Genomic DNA, 15676 nt, shown 5'->3' with positions numbered 1-15676 from the left:
AATCTTTCTAAATGCTATGATGATTGGGGTTTATGCCGGAAGAAATCATTCAGACGCTTATGCAACAAAACATTATTCCATTAATATTAATCCACGTGATTAATCGAAACAAAATAGTAATATATGAATGAATATCAGAAAGATCAGCAATGTTTATCTACTAAACAGTATTGACCCGCTTATAAAAATCCGGTGTCTAGCTCGGAAGTTCAGGAATATTTATCAATTAATTAAACAGCACGACCATTAAAGGAGGAAACCTCTATACTTATGGGAGAAATCTGATGTTGGCGTGAGTTTATAGTGGGTGAATAAAATAATTTATTCTATCATAATGGTTGTCTGATTATTCCCCTATTGATGTTTTTTAATTATCTATGTTAGACCATTTAGACAGAATAAAATCTAGGCTGCATTTTTTTTTTCAGAGAAATTCGATCTTTTTCAGCGAGTAATCGATAATGGTAAACAAATTATACTTTATCGTATAATTTCAGAAGATCGATGTCAATTTTAAAGAATTTTATGTTTTGTTTGTGAAAGAGAGAATATTGTGGTTATGCAAATATTGATCAAAACCCTTTTAAACTCGATACTAAAATTTAATCAACATTCATATAATCTACATTTTGGAAATATCAGGAAAAATACATTAATCAAGTTTGTTTTATTTTGACAGCTAACTAGACATATTTACATTTTCAGGACGCATTCCTATTGAGCAGAAGGGTCGTAGAAATTAAGAATAATCGTTTGATGGTGCAATTAAAACAAATCACACTGGAGTAATATCAAACATACCGTGTAACTGTTTAATGCATCGCACACGAAGCAGTTTGACTGGTGACTGGTATTGCAATCATTTCTCGCAGAAATTACAACTGAGAGATAGCTAGTTAGATGGGAGTTTATCTATTGGCCATTTATCATTCTTATGTGAAAGAAAACTTACTGTTGGTCAAACCCTGCATCGTTTCTATTGGCCAAGGTAAGCAAGGTTTATTTCTACTATGTACATTGTGTTTGCAGTAAAAAATCGAAATTTAAAATAGCACAAATAGTTACATAGAACAAATGTAATGCTGATTATTGTTTATTCAATGTTTTATCGATGAAAGAAGTAATGATACAGAAGGATAAATATTTTGTGTATTGATACCAAGATGATTAACACATTTCATTTTAATCTTCATACTCTTTTCAGGAATATATTTGAGAATACTTTGCGTAACATTAATAGGTTTAAAAGATTGAAAAAATATTTAGAACAACCAAATGTAGGAAACTGCTAAAATATGTGAATTTTCAGATGAATATTGATAGTTTAACCTCTTTTGTCATTGTATCAAGTCTACGTGTATCTGTTCTGTAAGACTGAACATCAAACTATGTGTATTAAAAGGGAATCCTGGTACAACCGATGTCGGAGAAAACCGGTTTTAAAAGGACTTTCTCTTCAAAAACAAAAACAAAACAAAACAAAACAAAAAATAAGATTAAAACTAGACAAACAATTGTAACTATCGATGGTTCTATTTCAAATCGTAAATTTTCAATCTCACCCTTTCCAACTCCTTGCTATTTTGAATATTGCAGTGAGGATTTTGTATAGTTTCTTGTTTGTTATCACGAGTACTGCTTTGTTGCTCTATGTTCTTTCCGTTTACGGAGTTCCTGTTGTGATATCTGACTTAATATTATCGTCCCCTAGCAAAGGGAACAACTCAAATTAATTGGCTTACAGATCTTAATATTTCCGATGAACAGTATAATTTATTTATTTTGTGCTGCCGAAATGCCCTAGTAATTTATATTGTACATTTAGTGGCATATTATAGTTAAATAAAACGATCATCTGGAAGATTGAAGAGGTTTATCTTCAAAACTGTGTTAGGATATTTTTCATATGAATACATCGTCGCATAGACCACTGTAATATATTCTTGTCAACTGATCCGGTCAAAATCGACATATCTGCTTCTGTCCCGAAGAGTCCCAACTTGTGACAGCTACACCAGATTTGACCGTCGTGCATCGTGATCCTTTTTGAAAGCGGGAGGTGTATACAGATTAAAGTGTCCATCTTTGATCCTTAATTTCGCCTATCTGCACATTATCGTTACATTTTTCACTACAACTACTTATCACGGACACTTGCTATTTTGACATCTAAGCTTTACATAGGTACAAACGTACACATATCGTGGGATTCGATTTTAAACTCTGCCAAAGTCAACTTCCTGTTTAGCAACTTTTATTTCTTTTGTGGACAGTAAATGGTTTGAAATCAAACATTTCGTTACCGTTTTCTCTGCAACTGCATGCTTAATATAGCTACTTGATATGTTTTTCTAATTTCGATAAGAGGCTCACCACCCTCTCCTTTGGGGTCGTCAGAGATGTGCTAACAAAGTTTTCTTTTTGTTAATTCTATTTGATATATTCCAGGTACTTGATTTCTGACTAGTAAAAGCATTAGATTCGAATCTTTACTCTGCGATGTTCAAATTCACATGTTAATCTTCCTAACCAAACCTAAGACAGTGTATTCGCCAAGATCGGTGCCGACTTTGCTTAAAACGTACATACTCAAAGTTTGATGAAAATTTATATATGAACTACATCGAGGGTAAAAAAAATATTTTATTATGTTCATCTACTTGACCTTCTTCATATGAATTACTGACAGTAACATATGTTATAGATAGGATCAGACTCGAAGATAGTTTGATTGAACTATGTAGAAATTTTCTAATTTATACATTTGAAAACAAACAAAAAAAAACGACCGAGTATTAATTTGATAATTACATGTGCAACATCTTGTATAGATATTGTTAATTTCATTCATTCAGGAGTAAAATTAGAATGACTCCATAAAAGTCGAATGAATCAGTGTTAAATATACGTATTTGCGACAGAGGTTAACAGGTTAGTGTATGAAATTATGGTCCGAAGCTATGACAAACTTAATATATGCCCCTAAAAGTGTACACACTGGGAGTAAATCAGTTTTAATTCGCACAAACAAAAAAAAACAAACAAACAAACAAACAAAAAATCAAACAAATAAAAAAAAACAAAAAAAAACACAGACACACACACACTCAATTTAACTTGATAAGTGAAGTCAAAAAATATGTCAAATATCAATTTGACAATTATATAAAGTTTGCCACAAAACTTGAATGGATATTGTAAACCATTCCAAAGTAATCAGATTTCACAACAAAGAGACTAACAAGTAAAAATCAATGGACAATCAAAAAGTTAGATATTAATGCAAAAAAAAAATTAAAAAACAAACAAACAAAAAACAAAAAAAACAACAACAAAAAAAAACGAAACGAAACTAAAACAACCTATATAGTTTAGCATGAATAGCATGTACATTATGGCTAATGTAACTTAAGGTTCCATACGGAAAATTTTAGTAGCGAATCAGAACCATAAATATTAGTTTCATACCAGAAAGTATTTATAAAATATAGTTAAGAAATACATTTTTGTTCAAAGTTGGACATTATCGAACTAATTGTATCTGCTATAGGGCCTAAAACAACAGGTATCTCAAATGTATTCTGATTGATTGAAAAAAAATAAAACCTACGTGATTAATTCGTGTTTTTGAAAATGCACCTAATATGCATTGTTAAGGGCTCAAAGAAATATGTTAAATCAAATTAAAAAAAAACACAACGTGTAATCCGATCAATATCTGTACAAACATAAAATTGACATCGCTGTACATTTCAGACTACCATCTGTCGAGATCAATCCATATTTCATAATACAAGCGTACAATCCATTGTCAATTCAAGAGAAAATCACTTCTAATCACCCCATGATAATTTGCTTATAATGATTGAGTAAAGACAGTTTACAACACATATAAGGATACAGTTTCCAATTATTTTGGAGCCTTTCTATTATTTTACAGTACGGCTGACCTGATTCGAAGATTGAACATGACAAGATCGTTTTCCATTATTTGTTTATTTATTATTATTTTCTGTGTTTTTACTCCTTTTTGCATTTCAGGAGATTTTGTGGAGATTCAACAGAGTTTTCCTTTGAACTTTTTTGGTTTCCGTATTCTGATCGGTTATTTATTCAATTCGATGATTATTTATTTTACTGAATATAATAAAAAGGATAATAAAACGAATGAGTTGAAATCCACGAAAGTCACCAACTGCATACTTTTATTATCATAATTGCAATTTTCCCTTTTCACATTATGAAGTCAATGACTTCTCGTAGTGGAGATGTGATTTTATTATCTACTGTACAAATATCACATGATGAATAGTATACAATGAACCTGATTCTTAGGCTGAGTGGAATTAAGTGTTGATGTAATTGTTTAAGCATGTTAAGTATATGTACATATACTTATAATATCAATTTAGATTCGTTATCAACACACTCTTAAAACTTAAAGATGAGAAAGAGCAAAAATGATGACTACATTTTTATATTTAAAAAAATAGGGCATTAATGGAACATTAAATGATACCCAGCCTAGATAGTAAAAAAGGGGATGGCAAAATGTTCAAAATGACCTAACTGGAATACAACATTTGGAATTTTGATGAAAATTGAAATTAGCCTACAATGCATATGTTGTAGCACTAAACAACTATGCAAAGTGTACCTAAAAATGCGTTGTTCGGTTCTCAAGTTATCATCTGAAAGCCGTCGGGGTGGAGATACGGACGGACGGGTATACAACTTTTCGGAGGGAATCCCATAAAACCCCTCCACTTCGTTTGGCAGAGTATAAAAGTTACTTCGCTTCGAACATTGTAAGTTCCCGTTTATATGTCTACCAATTATACAACCATAACAAATGACAACATATTTAACAAAAAATAATTCCTCGTGACAATCCAAATGAGCCGATCATTCAGCAAAAAATGACATATATTTCGAACTCAAATAACATTATGTATGTCTCAAGATGCATAGTTTATGAACCCAAATGTTCACGGGTTGGTATTATAAAATAAAGACGGTAATTTTAGGATTGTGAAATAGGAGTCGAAGTTGTGTTACAACAGGGACTTTATATTATCCAATATACAGTTATAATTTGCAACACATTGTTAATATTAAAACGAAATAAAATTTCATTAAGAATAAACAGAATGTTTAACCCAAGACTTATTGATTATTTTGTTTGCATAACTACATGTAGTTGTATAGATTTTCTTAGTCGTATACGCGAACTGTGCTGATAAGATCAAACATTTAAATACGAACTATATAAATCACTCAAAAATCTTAGCGCAATTTTATACTTTAAATTCTATTGACATCCTCGACTGGTTTTGATTAATAAGAGTTTTCTAACTATAAATAATTTTACGCGTGGTCTGACTTTGGGTACTGATTTTTGAACCATGGAATATATACTTGCGTAAATGCGTTTGTAACCAATACTGCTTAACGAAACTATGGCTTTTGTGGACAATAATCACATAGGGATAATGATCGTGTCTACAATTATCTTCAGGTAATAGATTGTATTCGCTTCATTAGACTGTCAACATTGGGAGACAGATCATACACAGGTAAGGGCTATGATTAACCTTATGTTGTTATTTTGTTTTGATATCTACGCCTGTCAATCAAGAAAGTCGTGTTCATTTCAGCAACAGTAGTGCACGGAGTAAGTAGACGCGGTAGTAATAATGTAGTTAATTTCATGAATTGTTCACTCGTGTGTTTAATTTTGAATTAATATGTACGTGGATTTTTTTCTTTCGTTTTCAGGTAAATAATTAATTACAGTAGGTGACAGCCAGTTGTCATTTTCAACGTCAGAGTGGTTAATTTCTCTACGAAATTATGTGTCGTGCTGACGACTACATTGTTAGAAACTACAGTCTTGAACAATTTTGAAATCTTTATTCAAAATATGGATGTGATATATTTTTTAAAACGTAATATAGTATGAAGTGGAAACAGCGGGTAATATTTTGTGGAATTACTGCTTTATTTGTGTGTAGTGTCGTGTTCCTTCTACAAGCTCTTCCGCAAGTAAAGGTTAGCTCTCTAGGTTTAGGAAGTAATGGAAGATTTCTGCAATATGGTGAAAACACTGCACACATGTCAGCAGTTCGAAAACGGTTGAATAAAAGTAACTATACTAGCGACGACTTTAGCCCTGAAAAGTGGGATCCTGAGCTAATTAGTGGATTCCATAATGGACAAAACAAACCAGCAAGGATAAATGTGGAACCATTGAAATCTTATTCGTCAGAATTCGTTAACTACACTGACAGTGATGTTGATCAACTCTTGAAGAAACTACAAATGCTAAACAGTGAAATTTACAATTTTAATAAATTGAAAAAGATGAGCTATCAACAGCTGATAGAAAACTACAACGCTGGGATTAAGAAGGGGAAATATTTAGCGGCTTACCGGACGTATGAAGGGTGAGTTATACATGTATACCGTATGTATCTTCATTTCCTTAACAAGTAATATGACTATTTAAGCTACATGTAATATCATCTTAATTGTGATCGATGGTCATTAGCATAGAAACAAGTACTGGTGTAAAACAATCCACTTGGTAAACTTTCAAGAATGTTCAAGAAGTGTTAATCGACCCTCAGATCCATATAAAATGCAACTCAAAAACCCTAAAATTTATCTATGCTTAGCTAAATTCAAATTCAGATCTGTATTGCCATATAAAAAAAGGTTTTTTTTTGTGACAAAACATGTAAAAATGAACAAACAAGCAAACAACAAACAAAAAAAAAAAAAAAAATCCTGCCCTCTGTGCCAATGACTTTTGGATAGGGGAACCTACATGTACCCTATTTAATTGTGGTGACGTTGATGGACTTTTTTAAATCATTTTTTACTGAGTTGACATCAACCATTATTTTTCAGTGTGAAATTCTTTTATAATCAAATTTAAAAATAAAGGTCAAATATATGAATTTTGCTGACATTCCATTGTTTTTCGTCATCTATTTTGGTTACATATATTGCATAATCTTTTTTCGTCTCTGATTTTAGATGACTACATTTCTCTATCATGAGCTTATAGTCCTTAAAAATCAAAAATGAAACCCCTTTTGCCCAATATTTTCAGTTTATCGTAGCCCTGGATTATCAGATTTTCATGGGCCAGGATTGTCAGATTACCTTGGGCCAGAATTGTCAGATTTTCATAGGCCAGGATTGTCTGATTTTCATGGGCCATAATTGTCAGATTTTCTTTGGCCAGGATTGTCAGATTTTATCATTGTCCAACCTTATTAGTTTATCATAAAAATATATAATTTAAGTAAACAACTAGATTATTAAATGTCTATATTTTACATACAAAGAATGAGTGGAAATATGAATTCTTATCACACTAATGAGACCAAGATACATACCCAGATGAACCCTTAGAACTCTTGTTACATACTTAGAGGTATCCATAAGATCTTTTGTACATACCTTGACGAAACATTAAAGTCTTTGGTAATATCTTGATGAACCCTTAAAGTCTTTGATACATACCGTGACGAACCCTTAAAGTATTTGGTACATTTTGTACATACTTTGACGAACCCCTAAATAACCAAACCACCATAACGAACCCTTAAATTACGAAACCATGACGAATCCTTTAAGTCTTGGTATACATATCTTGGAATGCTTTGTCCAGCATAGTTATTCTTCTTTCAGAGCGATGCAGGTATTTTTATGTTAAAAGTTTTGATCATTTCAAGGGCTATAGTACTGTGTATGCATGTGTTTAACATTTCATTTCAAAAGAAATGGACAACGAATCTTGAATTTTAGGGCGATATGCCTTGTACATTTACACCGCATTTCCTTCTCTTTTTAAAATGAAATTATGTGTTGACCTGGAGCGTTGAACATTGTTTAATTTTGACATGTTTGTCCGTTTGAACGATTTTTCTCTCTCTCCCTCACATTATTCAAGTCTTTAATAGCTTCAATTAATCATGTCAATTTCACGTGTTTACACGTCTACTTATGCGTGGTAAATAACAATAAGTGAATTACATACTATAACAGCGCCGGAAGGTTGGGTGACTTAACCGACAAAAATTATGATGTTACAACTGCTAATTTGTGTTTTATGTGCATTTGTAGTTTTGAGGAAGACAGTCATTTTGTAAACGAAATTTGGAAACGTAGACAAGAAGTGAACATAATTTGAATGTTGTTCGGAATAGAGATATTGAAAACTCAATAAAATTAGAATGTGAATAGCACTTCGTTATCCACCAAACTCCACTTTTGGATGCATTGATTTTCTGTGATAATACCACTTTTATTTTTTCACCGTATTTGTTTACTTTTAGTAAGATTAGAAATACATTGATAAAAAGGCCCTTTCCTACAAATGTATTTTGAAAGAATTTAAATACACATGTGCATGTAGTTCTAAGGGGGTTTTAATATTTTACCATTTAAAAGTGTTTAAGTCCCCATTTAAATAAGTCTACACCAAAGTCATGAAAGCATCATTTAGAAAATGACAATACTGTTAAATTGAATCTTATTTAGTATGTGCATGTATTCATGTAGTTGGGTTATCAACAGTACATGGTAGAACTTCATCAAAATTTATAATAAAATCACAGTAAATCTGATGAAAAATTATCCTTGAAACTAAAAAGTACATTTAAATTTGCTTTTAATAATTAAATATCAGGACACAGATTTCACACCATTTTTTATTATCATAAGTACTGTGTATATATACACTTATTCACAGACATTTTGGGTGGTTTTTTTTTCAACCATTTATTTATTGTCCACCCTAACTTACTATTACTTTTGCTTTTTTTCTTTTTTAGTTTTAGCAACACATGAAAATAAGTTGTATTAAGTCAGTCTGAGATTATCGTCATAATTATTATATTTGAAAAGTGGGAGTTATCTATTTACATTTTTTAAAACCTTAGAAACAGAATAATTACAAACACATGTGTACTTATAACTCTGTTTTGATTTATAGGTAAATATATTTTAAAACTGCTGGTGCAAAATAAATTTCTTAGTTTTTATTTCAGATCTATATTTAGCAATGAGCTTACATGCAAATAATATCTAGATCTTCGCACTGAGGAAATAAATCCAAAAATGTATATGCAACATGTCGACACAGGCACGTTTATTTTTAACTTATAAATTGTTGTAATAATTCTTATTGCATGCAGGTGTAGGTAAAAAAATACAAGTTACATGTGTATCATTATATTTAACCAACAATGTCAAAAATACTATACATATAGCTTCAGGCCTGATTTTTCTCTTCACTCGGTATTTTAAAATACCGCCCCAAAAATAATTAAAAAAAAAAACAATATTTGTACGTGCCTGTTATTGTGCCCCGGCACCAAGGTTCGGGTAAATTTCAATCCTGGTCTATGTCCCTTAGCGGTACATCATATTTTTGGAATTAATACAATTTTTCTTTGAAGATAGTATTGAAATTACAATGTATACATGTATATACACATGCACCATAAAGTGTCGATCATGGTCTAAATTTGCAATCGGGTGAATTACGTTTTGCGCACTTGTCAGAAAGATTGCACACTTGTGCCAAATTTACCTGAGAAATTGTTCTACGGTTGCGCACAGTCATTGTTCAGAAGATGTTATACGGTTGCGCACAATAACATAATAAATTTTGCTTTCATAATACGTTTATATGATACTGAGTTCATTCATTGTATAGTTAAGCTGGAGCCGCTATTACTGTGTGCTTTGCGTTTGACCTTTTGCAAGTGGCTCCAGAAGATGAAAAAGCTATGGAGTTCGCAGGTTATGTTCTAAAAATGTATGTTGACGAAACTGCCAACTTTCCTAGTGCTATTTGGGCAGATTTGAACACCAGACGCACTACAAATGGCTGTGAAAGTTTTCACAAACAATTGAATACTTTGTTTTATCATAGCCATCCAAATATTTTTGACTTTATGGACAATCTTAAATGTATACAGACGTACAGCTATTCGAAAATTCGGGCATCTCAAAGTGAGTCACTATCTGAAAAACGGGAATAGGAAAAAGTGATGAAAATGCGCGAAATCCAAGAACAATTCTACAACCAGATATTAGAAAGAGGTGACTACGTAAGAAAGATGGCATACAAAAACCTGCCAATCGCCAAATTATATCAGGTAGTGATTTTCGATTATAATTCATTATTGTGCCCTTTTCAATATGTTGTGGTATTCGCAAATTTCTTCATATCGTTAAAAGTTTCCTTCTCTATTATTTGATAATCTTAATAATTTACACTGTGCGCAAACGTAGTATAGAATCCAAAATATAAGTGTGCGCAAACGTATTCATTTTTCTTGCGCAAACATCACATGTGCGCAACCGTAAGTCGTGATATTGTGCGCAAACGTGTTTTCCCCGCGGAAATCATAGTTTCTTGACTCTGATTTATTTCGAAAATGACAGTGTATCCCTTCCGTTAGTATGATCATTGATTACATCTTCTGCAGCCAATATCCTCATTTCGTTTCTCCTTTGAATCAACCTAAAAACTGGCTTATTTGCTCTTCAATAAAGTATGTCAATTTCTTTACTGAATGTAATTCATCTTCAGTATCTGGCTACATGTATGTACTGAGGGTTGAAAGAAACTTTGTCAACAGCATCATCTACAATGTATTTGACATCATTCTTATACCATAGAAACTTGAGCTATTCAATAAATTTTCATTGCTTAAAAATAGTCATTTCGTTCATCAAGTTCATTTTCTGTTATATAACAGCATAAACACGAATTTTATTACAGGAATGTTATTCAACTCTTGTAGAAACACACGCAAAGACTAATCAATTTATGGCTATTTCATAGTCTAAGAGCTTATTTTATTCGGCAACTTCAAACGATATTATATATCATAAACACACTAATGTTTCCCATTTTCAAGTTCATAAAATAAATTGTTTGATATAGCTGCAGTAAAACGATGCTGTGATTTCAAGTACAGCTCTTCTTAATCATCCAAAGTCAGTACGAAGTCTGAGCTGAATAAACTAACAGTTTTTTTGTGAAATATATTTTCTCATACAATGTATTAATGTTAAACATTATGACATTGTTGTTAGGAAAATCTTAATTCAGACAGAATGCTTTAGACATTCATATGCATTTGTGGGAATGTACCATTTATATACCATTGCTCTGAAATTGCGTTTGCAGTCTGATTTGTCATTTGCACGTGTTGTAAACATATGATAATTATGTTTACCCCCACAAAAAATTAAATAAAAATACACAACGAGATAAAGACGAAATGATAAGTTACATACCAAGTTACTTTTGAAAGATAGGTTGTATAGAAGGGCGAAGTACTTTAACCTCTATGAAACATCACAATAAAATGTAGAAATTCCTACCCCCATTTAAATATATACAAAGTTAAATTAATGTTTAAGAGCTTACTATAAGGCAAATGATACAAATTGGTGAGAATTTTATGGAGAAAGTAAAGTGAAATCTATACCGAATTCTAAAGTATACTTGTATCAGGAATTCTTAGCTTTTTTAGTCATATCGACACGTGGTGCAACTTTAAACATGATGTGTAGCCCTATCTTGAAGGAAGAACCCTTTAGAAGTAGTTTTTGATATTTTCTTTCATTTTGCCTTGTATTCCTATGAAGTGATCTTCATGTAGTTTGAGATATTACTAACAGCTGAAAATCAAGTATCTCCACTTTACCTTACTTAATAATGCTATGAGACTTGAGATCTTGCAGAAGATTAATACTGTCAAATATTGTGAAAATTCGTACCTATTATGTTTGCACTTGCTAATGTAAATAAAACATAAGATATGACACTATAGTTGTACAGAAGGCATGTTAACAGCACATGTACCAACATTAACTTATCCCTCTTTTTTGTATTAATGCAGATGTACAGCGTGTAAAGCTACATGTCGTTTAGTTTATAATTGTATTATTTCTCTATTTTGTTGTGAAATCCTGTAATTTCTCTACTTCGTTGACAAATCCTGTCATTTCGCTACTTATTTTGTCAAATGCTGTCATTCCTTATGTTATAAAATCCTGTCATTTTCCCATAGTTACTTTCTTGCGAAATCCTGTCATCTCCCTATATGTCATTCTGTTGCTTAGTTGTCAAATGCGTACTTTCCATACGTTGTTGTCATTTCACTACGTTTTTTTAATCATGTCATTTCTATTTCCCTTCTTTGTTGTCAAATCCTCTCATTTCACCACTTTGTTGTTAAATCCAGTATATTCCCTACTTTGTTGTCGCTACTCAGTTGTCAAAGGTCATTTAATTATTTTGTTGTATCGCGTTAGAACTCTAACATACAGGCTTCTGGAACAGAGTTATGTTGCTACAAGATTGAAGTCATCACTACAGAAGTTTTATGGTCGTCATCATGAACTCGTGGATCCTTATGGTGTATCCATCTGTACCATGAAAACTGATTTATTCAACGGTTCCTGGTTTGTCTACCCCGGACTTTACTTTTATGAGCAACTCGGCGGATGTTTATAGAAAAGCAGAGGACTCTTATCCTACCGGTGCACCTGGTCCATGCTCCCAGTTTTTAGTGGAGTCCGAGGTGCTCATTTGCTTTGGTTACATTGTATGTATGATTTTAGGTACTTTATGTTCTTTGTTGTGTATGTCTGTTTTCCATGTCTGGTCTTTGTCCCTGGATTACATTCTTTTGATTACCGCTATAACCTTGGTTCCCTTGATTACTCTTTGTCAAAGGTCATTTCACTACTTTGTTGTGAAATCCAGTCTATTCCCTACTTAATTATGAAATTTGGTCATTTCCCTACTTCGTTGTGATATTCTGAATTTTGTCTATTTACACGTATCTCTGGGTAGGGGCAAAGCAAACAAATGCTACTGTGTTGTTAAGTGTTATAATTGTTATATTTATACTACTGACCATTACTTCAACACTGAAAAAATGAACCTTGTGAAATAAGAAAAAGAATATCATAGAAACTATCAATGTCGTGGAAACATTGACAATAATGAATAATGGATAGGATCTCACTGGAATTATTCTACCACAGAGGAACGACGAGATTTTAACATCTGTACGTTTTACCATTACATACGTTTTATTGGAAGGTTTCCCCAAAATTAAATTTCTGTTTAAGATAGTCTAGATATCTTTCCTGTTTTTAATCTCTATGTATGTACGGAGGTTGATATTAATCTTTACAAAGAAAAGGTTACGATCTTGGAATTGTCTAACATTCTCTTATGTATCAACATCTTAATATAGATATAATAAACTTGTAAATTCTTCATAATCCTGGGGAAAATGTTCACGAAAGAGGATTAACTTTCACAGTTCTTCGAATTTCGATGTGAAAAAAAATGTATATTTTTTTTATAGTTTTATTGTTATCCTTTGTTTATTATGGATATTAAGCTTGAATGAAAGAAGATGCACAATCGTAAACATGTAAAATTATACACTTGGGTGAAATTTCTATATGTTCATCAACGAATGCATGCATATTAATCTATGGTTTAGGCTTGTCAGCTACTAACATACATATCTCCCCACTTCAACAGGTTGAAAAGTTTTGCGTTGAGTCTTCCTTTTCCAGATAATGAAAGATAAATTGCGGACTACGTTGGAAATGAAAGTAAATATACTCATGTACACTGCCCGTTTTACGATTTATCAGTACCTAGTCCAATTCTGTATATGAAACAAAAGGATCGCTCACCTGATTGAATTTTGCCTTTCAGAGGCAATAAATTTGACGAGAAGTTGTCCACCAATTTTGACTCAAGAAGTCTTTATCTTTAAGACTTATCACAATCTTCTCAACAATTGAGAGTTTCTTTTAATATATCATAGTTTTCAAGATATTGACAGAAAACTGTTAAAAAAAGGAATCATTTTTCCTTTTTCAAGTACAGTAACTCTTACAAGGAGTTATCTGACTACTTTTATCACTGTAGACTTTTGTAGTCCTAATATGGATCATTTCAGCTATTGAAAGAATTTTGCTAAACCTAACGGTTTTGGAGATGTATGCGAAAAAGTACTCTCTGACCCCTATGTTCTATTTTAGTAACAGCTGCCATGTTTTTTTAATGGATCAAAAATCTCTACATCAGTTCTATGCAGAATACCCTAAAGAACATTCACACCAAGTTTGGTTTCAATTGATCAGGTAGTTTCAGAGGAGAAGATTTTTGAAAGAAATAACATTAAAAATAGCAAAAATCGTTAAAAAAAGGGCAATAACTCCAACATGTCTAAGCGGATTAAAACCAAAATTTGACCACAGATAGATCTTATCATGCTGAACAGTTTTTTCACGTAAGAATTTAGATAAACCTAACGATTTAGGAGATATATGTGAAAAAAAAAAAACTACTGACCCCTATTTTTAGTAAGGGCGGCCATGTTTTTCGACGAATCGAAAATCCACACATCAGTTCTATGCAGGATATTCATACCAATTTTGGTTTCAATTAGTAAAGTAGTGTCAGAGGAAAATTTTTTGAAAGAAATAACATTAAAAATGGCAAAAATCGTTGAAAAAGGGCAGTAACTCCAACATGGCTTAACATATTAAATCCAAAATTTGACCAGAGATAGATCTCATCATGCTGAACACTTTTATCCGGTCAGAATATAGCTAAATCTAACGGTTTAGGAGATATATTTGAAAAACTACTGTCTGACCCCTATGTTCTATTTTTAGTAAAGGAGGCCATGTTTTTCGACGAATCAAAAATCTCCTCATTAGTTCTATGCAGGATACCCCAAGGAACATTCATACTGTGTTTGGTTTCAATTGGTCAAGTGGTTTCAGAGGAGAAGAGTTTTGTATAAATGTTGACGACGACGACGACGGACGCCAAGTAATGGCAATAGCTCACATGGCCTTTGGCCAGTTGAGCTAAAAAGGAGAAAAATGTTGCTTTTAACCCTTAATTCTGAAAGTTGAAAACGTTCACACGCCGTTAAACACTTAAAGGGAAAGACCGCCTTTGCATTAAGTTTAGGCTCTTATGATAAATCATAACCACGTAAATAAAAATAAATAACCTTTAATGCAAAATGCGCTTTTATAAAATGCTCAATGCTCAGTTCGAAATCTTTGAAATATATGTAGATAGCCATCTTGCAGAAGTCTCCTATCTGAAGGAAGATCATAAGCAGACTTTATTAATTTTTACCGATAGCTTCCGATTGTCTTGTGACGTCACCAAGTCGGTTTGGTACCGATACAAGTACTGCAAATAATATGAAAACAACGAATGTTCCGTAAATATTTATACGATCCTGTTTATCTAATCACCAAAACATGTTGTGTGTCAAGCTAACGATTGCACGAATGATAAAAGAGAAATATTATAAAAGTTTTTTGACCGGCAACACGAACATTCTTTGGAAGTAGCCGTAAGATTTTCCTCTGACATACTAGTCTTCTGGCTGCTAAACCCGTTGTTCGTCAATGTTGTCTGTTATTTGCTTACATGTTACATACTTCAATCTCTTCTCATTTTTATTTTGGGTTGAAATTATAGGGGGAAAATCTCAAATTTGCGATTTCGTCGAACATCGTCAGGGGGTAGCTAGGCCTGTTTTAGTTACACGCAAAATTACGGCGAGGGGTTGGGGGGAGG

General features: G+C 32.3%; 1 protein-coding gene across 4 annotated transcripts in view; it reads left to right on the top strand.

Annotated features, from left to right (window-relative positions):
- Positions 1 to 723: 723 nt before the first annotated feature.
- LOC148620301 (extracellular serine/threonine protein kinase FAM20C-like) overlaps positions 724 to 15676 on the top strand; it is a 34950-nt gene continuing 19997 nt past the window's right edge. Inside the window, exons 1-2 of one of the 4 annotated variants that reach the window (XM_088581058.1) lie at positions 724 to 988; positions 5779 to 6446. In XM_088581058.1, coding sequence (XP_088437184.1) covers positions 5959 to 6446 — 488 coding nt within the window. In that variant the 5' untranslated portion in view covers positions 724 to 988; positions 5779 to 5958. Of the gene's footprint in view, positions 989 to 5283; positions 5675 to 5778; positions 6447 to 15676 lie in introns of those variants that run through there. The other 3 variants (XM_088581057.1, XM_088581055.1, XM_088581056.1) reach the window with 3 other exon arrangements.

Source organism: Perna viridis, chromosome 4, assembly GCF_037379345.1.
Source record: "Perna viridis isolate PV_CMFRI_1.1 ecotype Kerala chromosome 4, ASM3737934v1, whole genome shotgun sequence".
Classification (NCBI taxonomy): Eukaryota; Metazoa; Mollusca; class Bivalvia; order Mytilida; family Mytilidae; genus Perna; species Perna viridis.
This window is presented reverse-complemented; position numbering and strand designations above follow the sequence as displayed.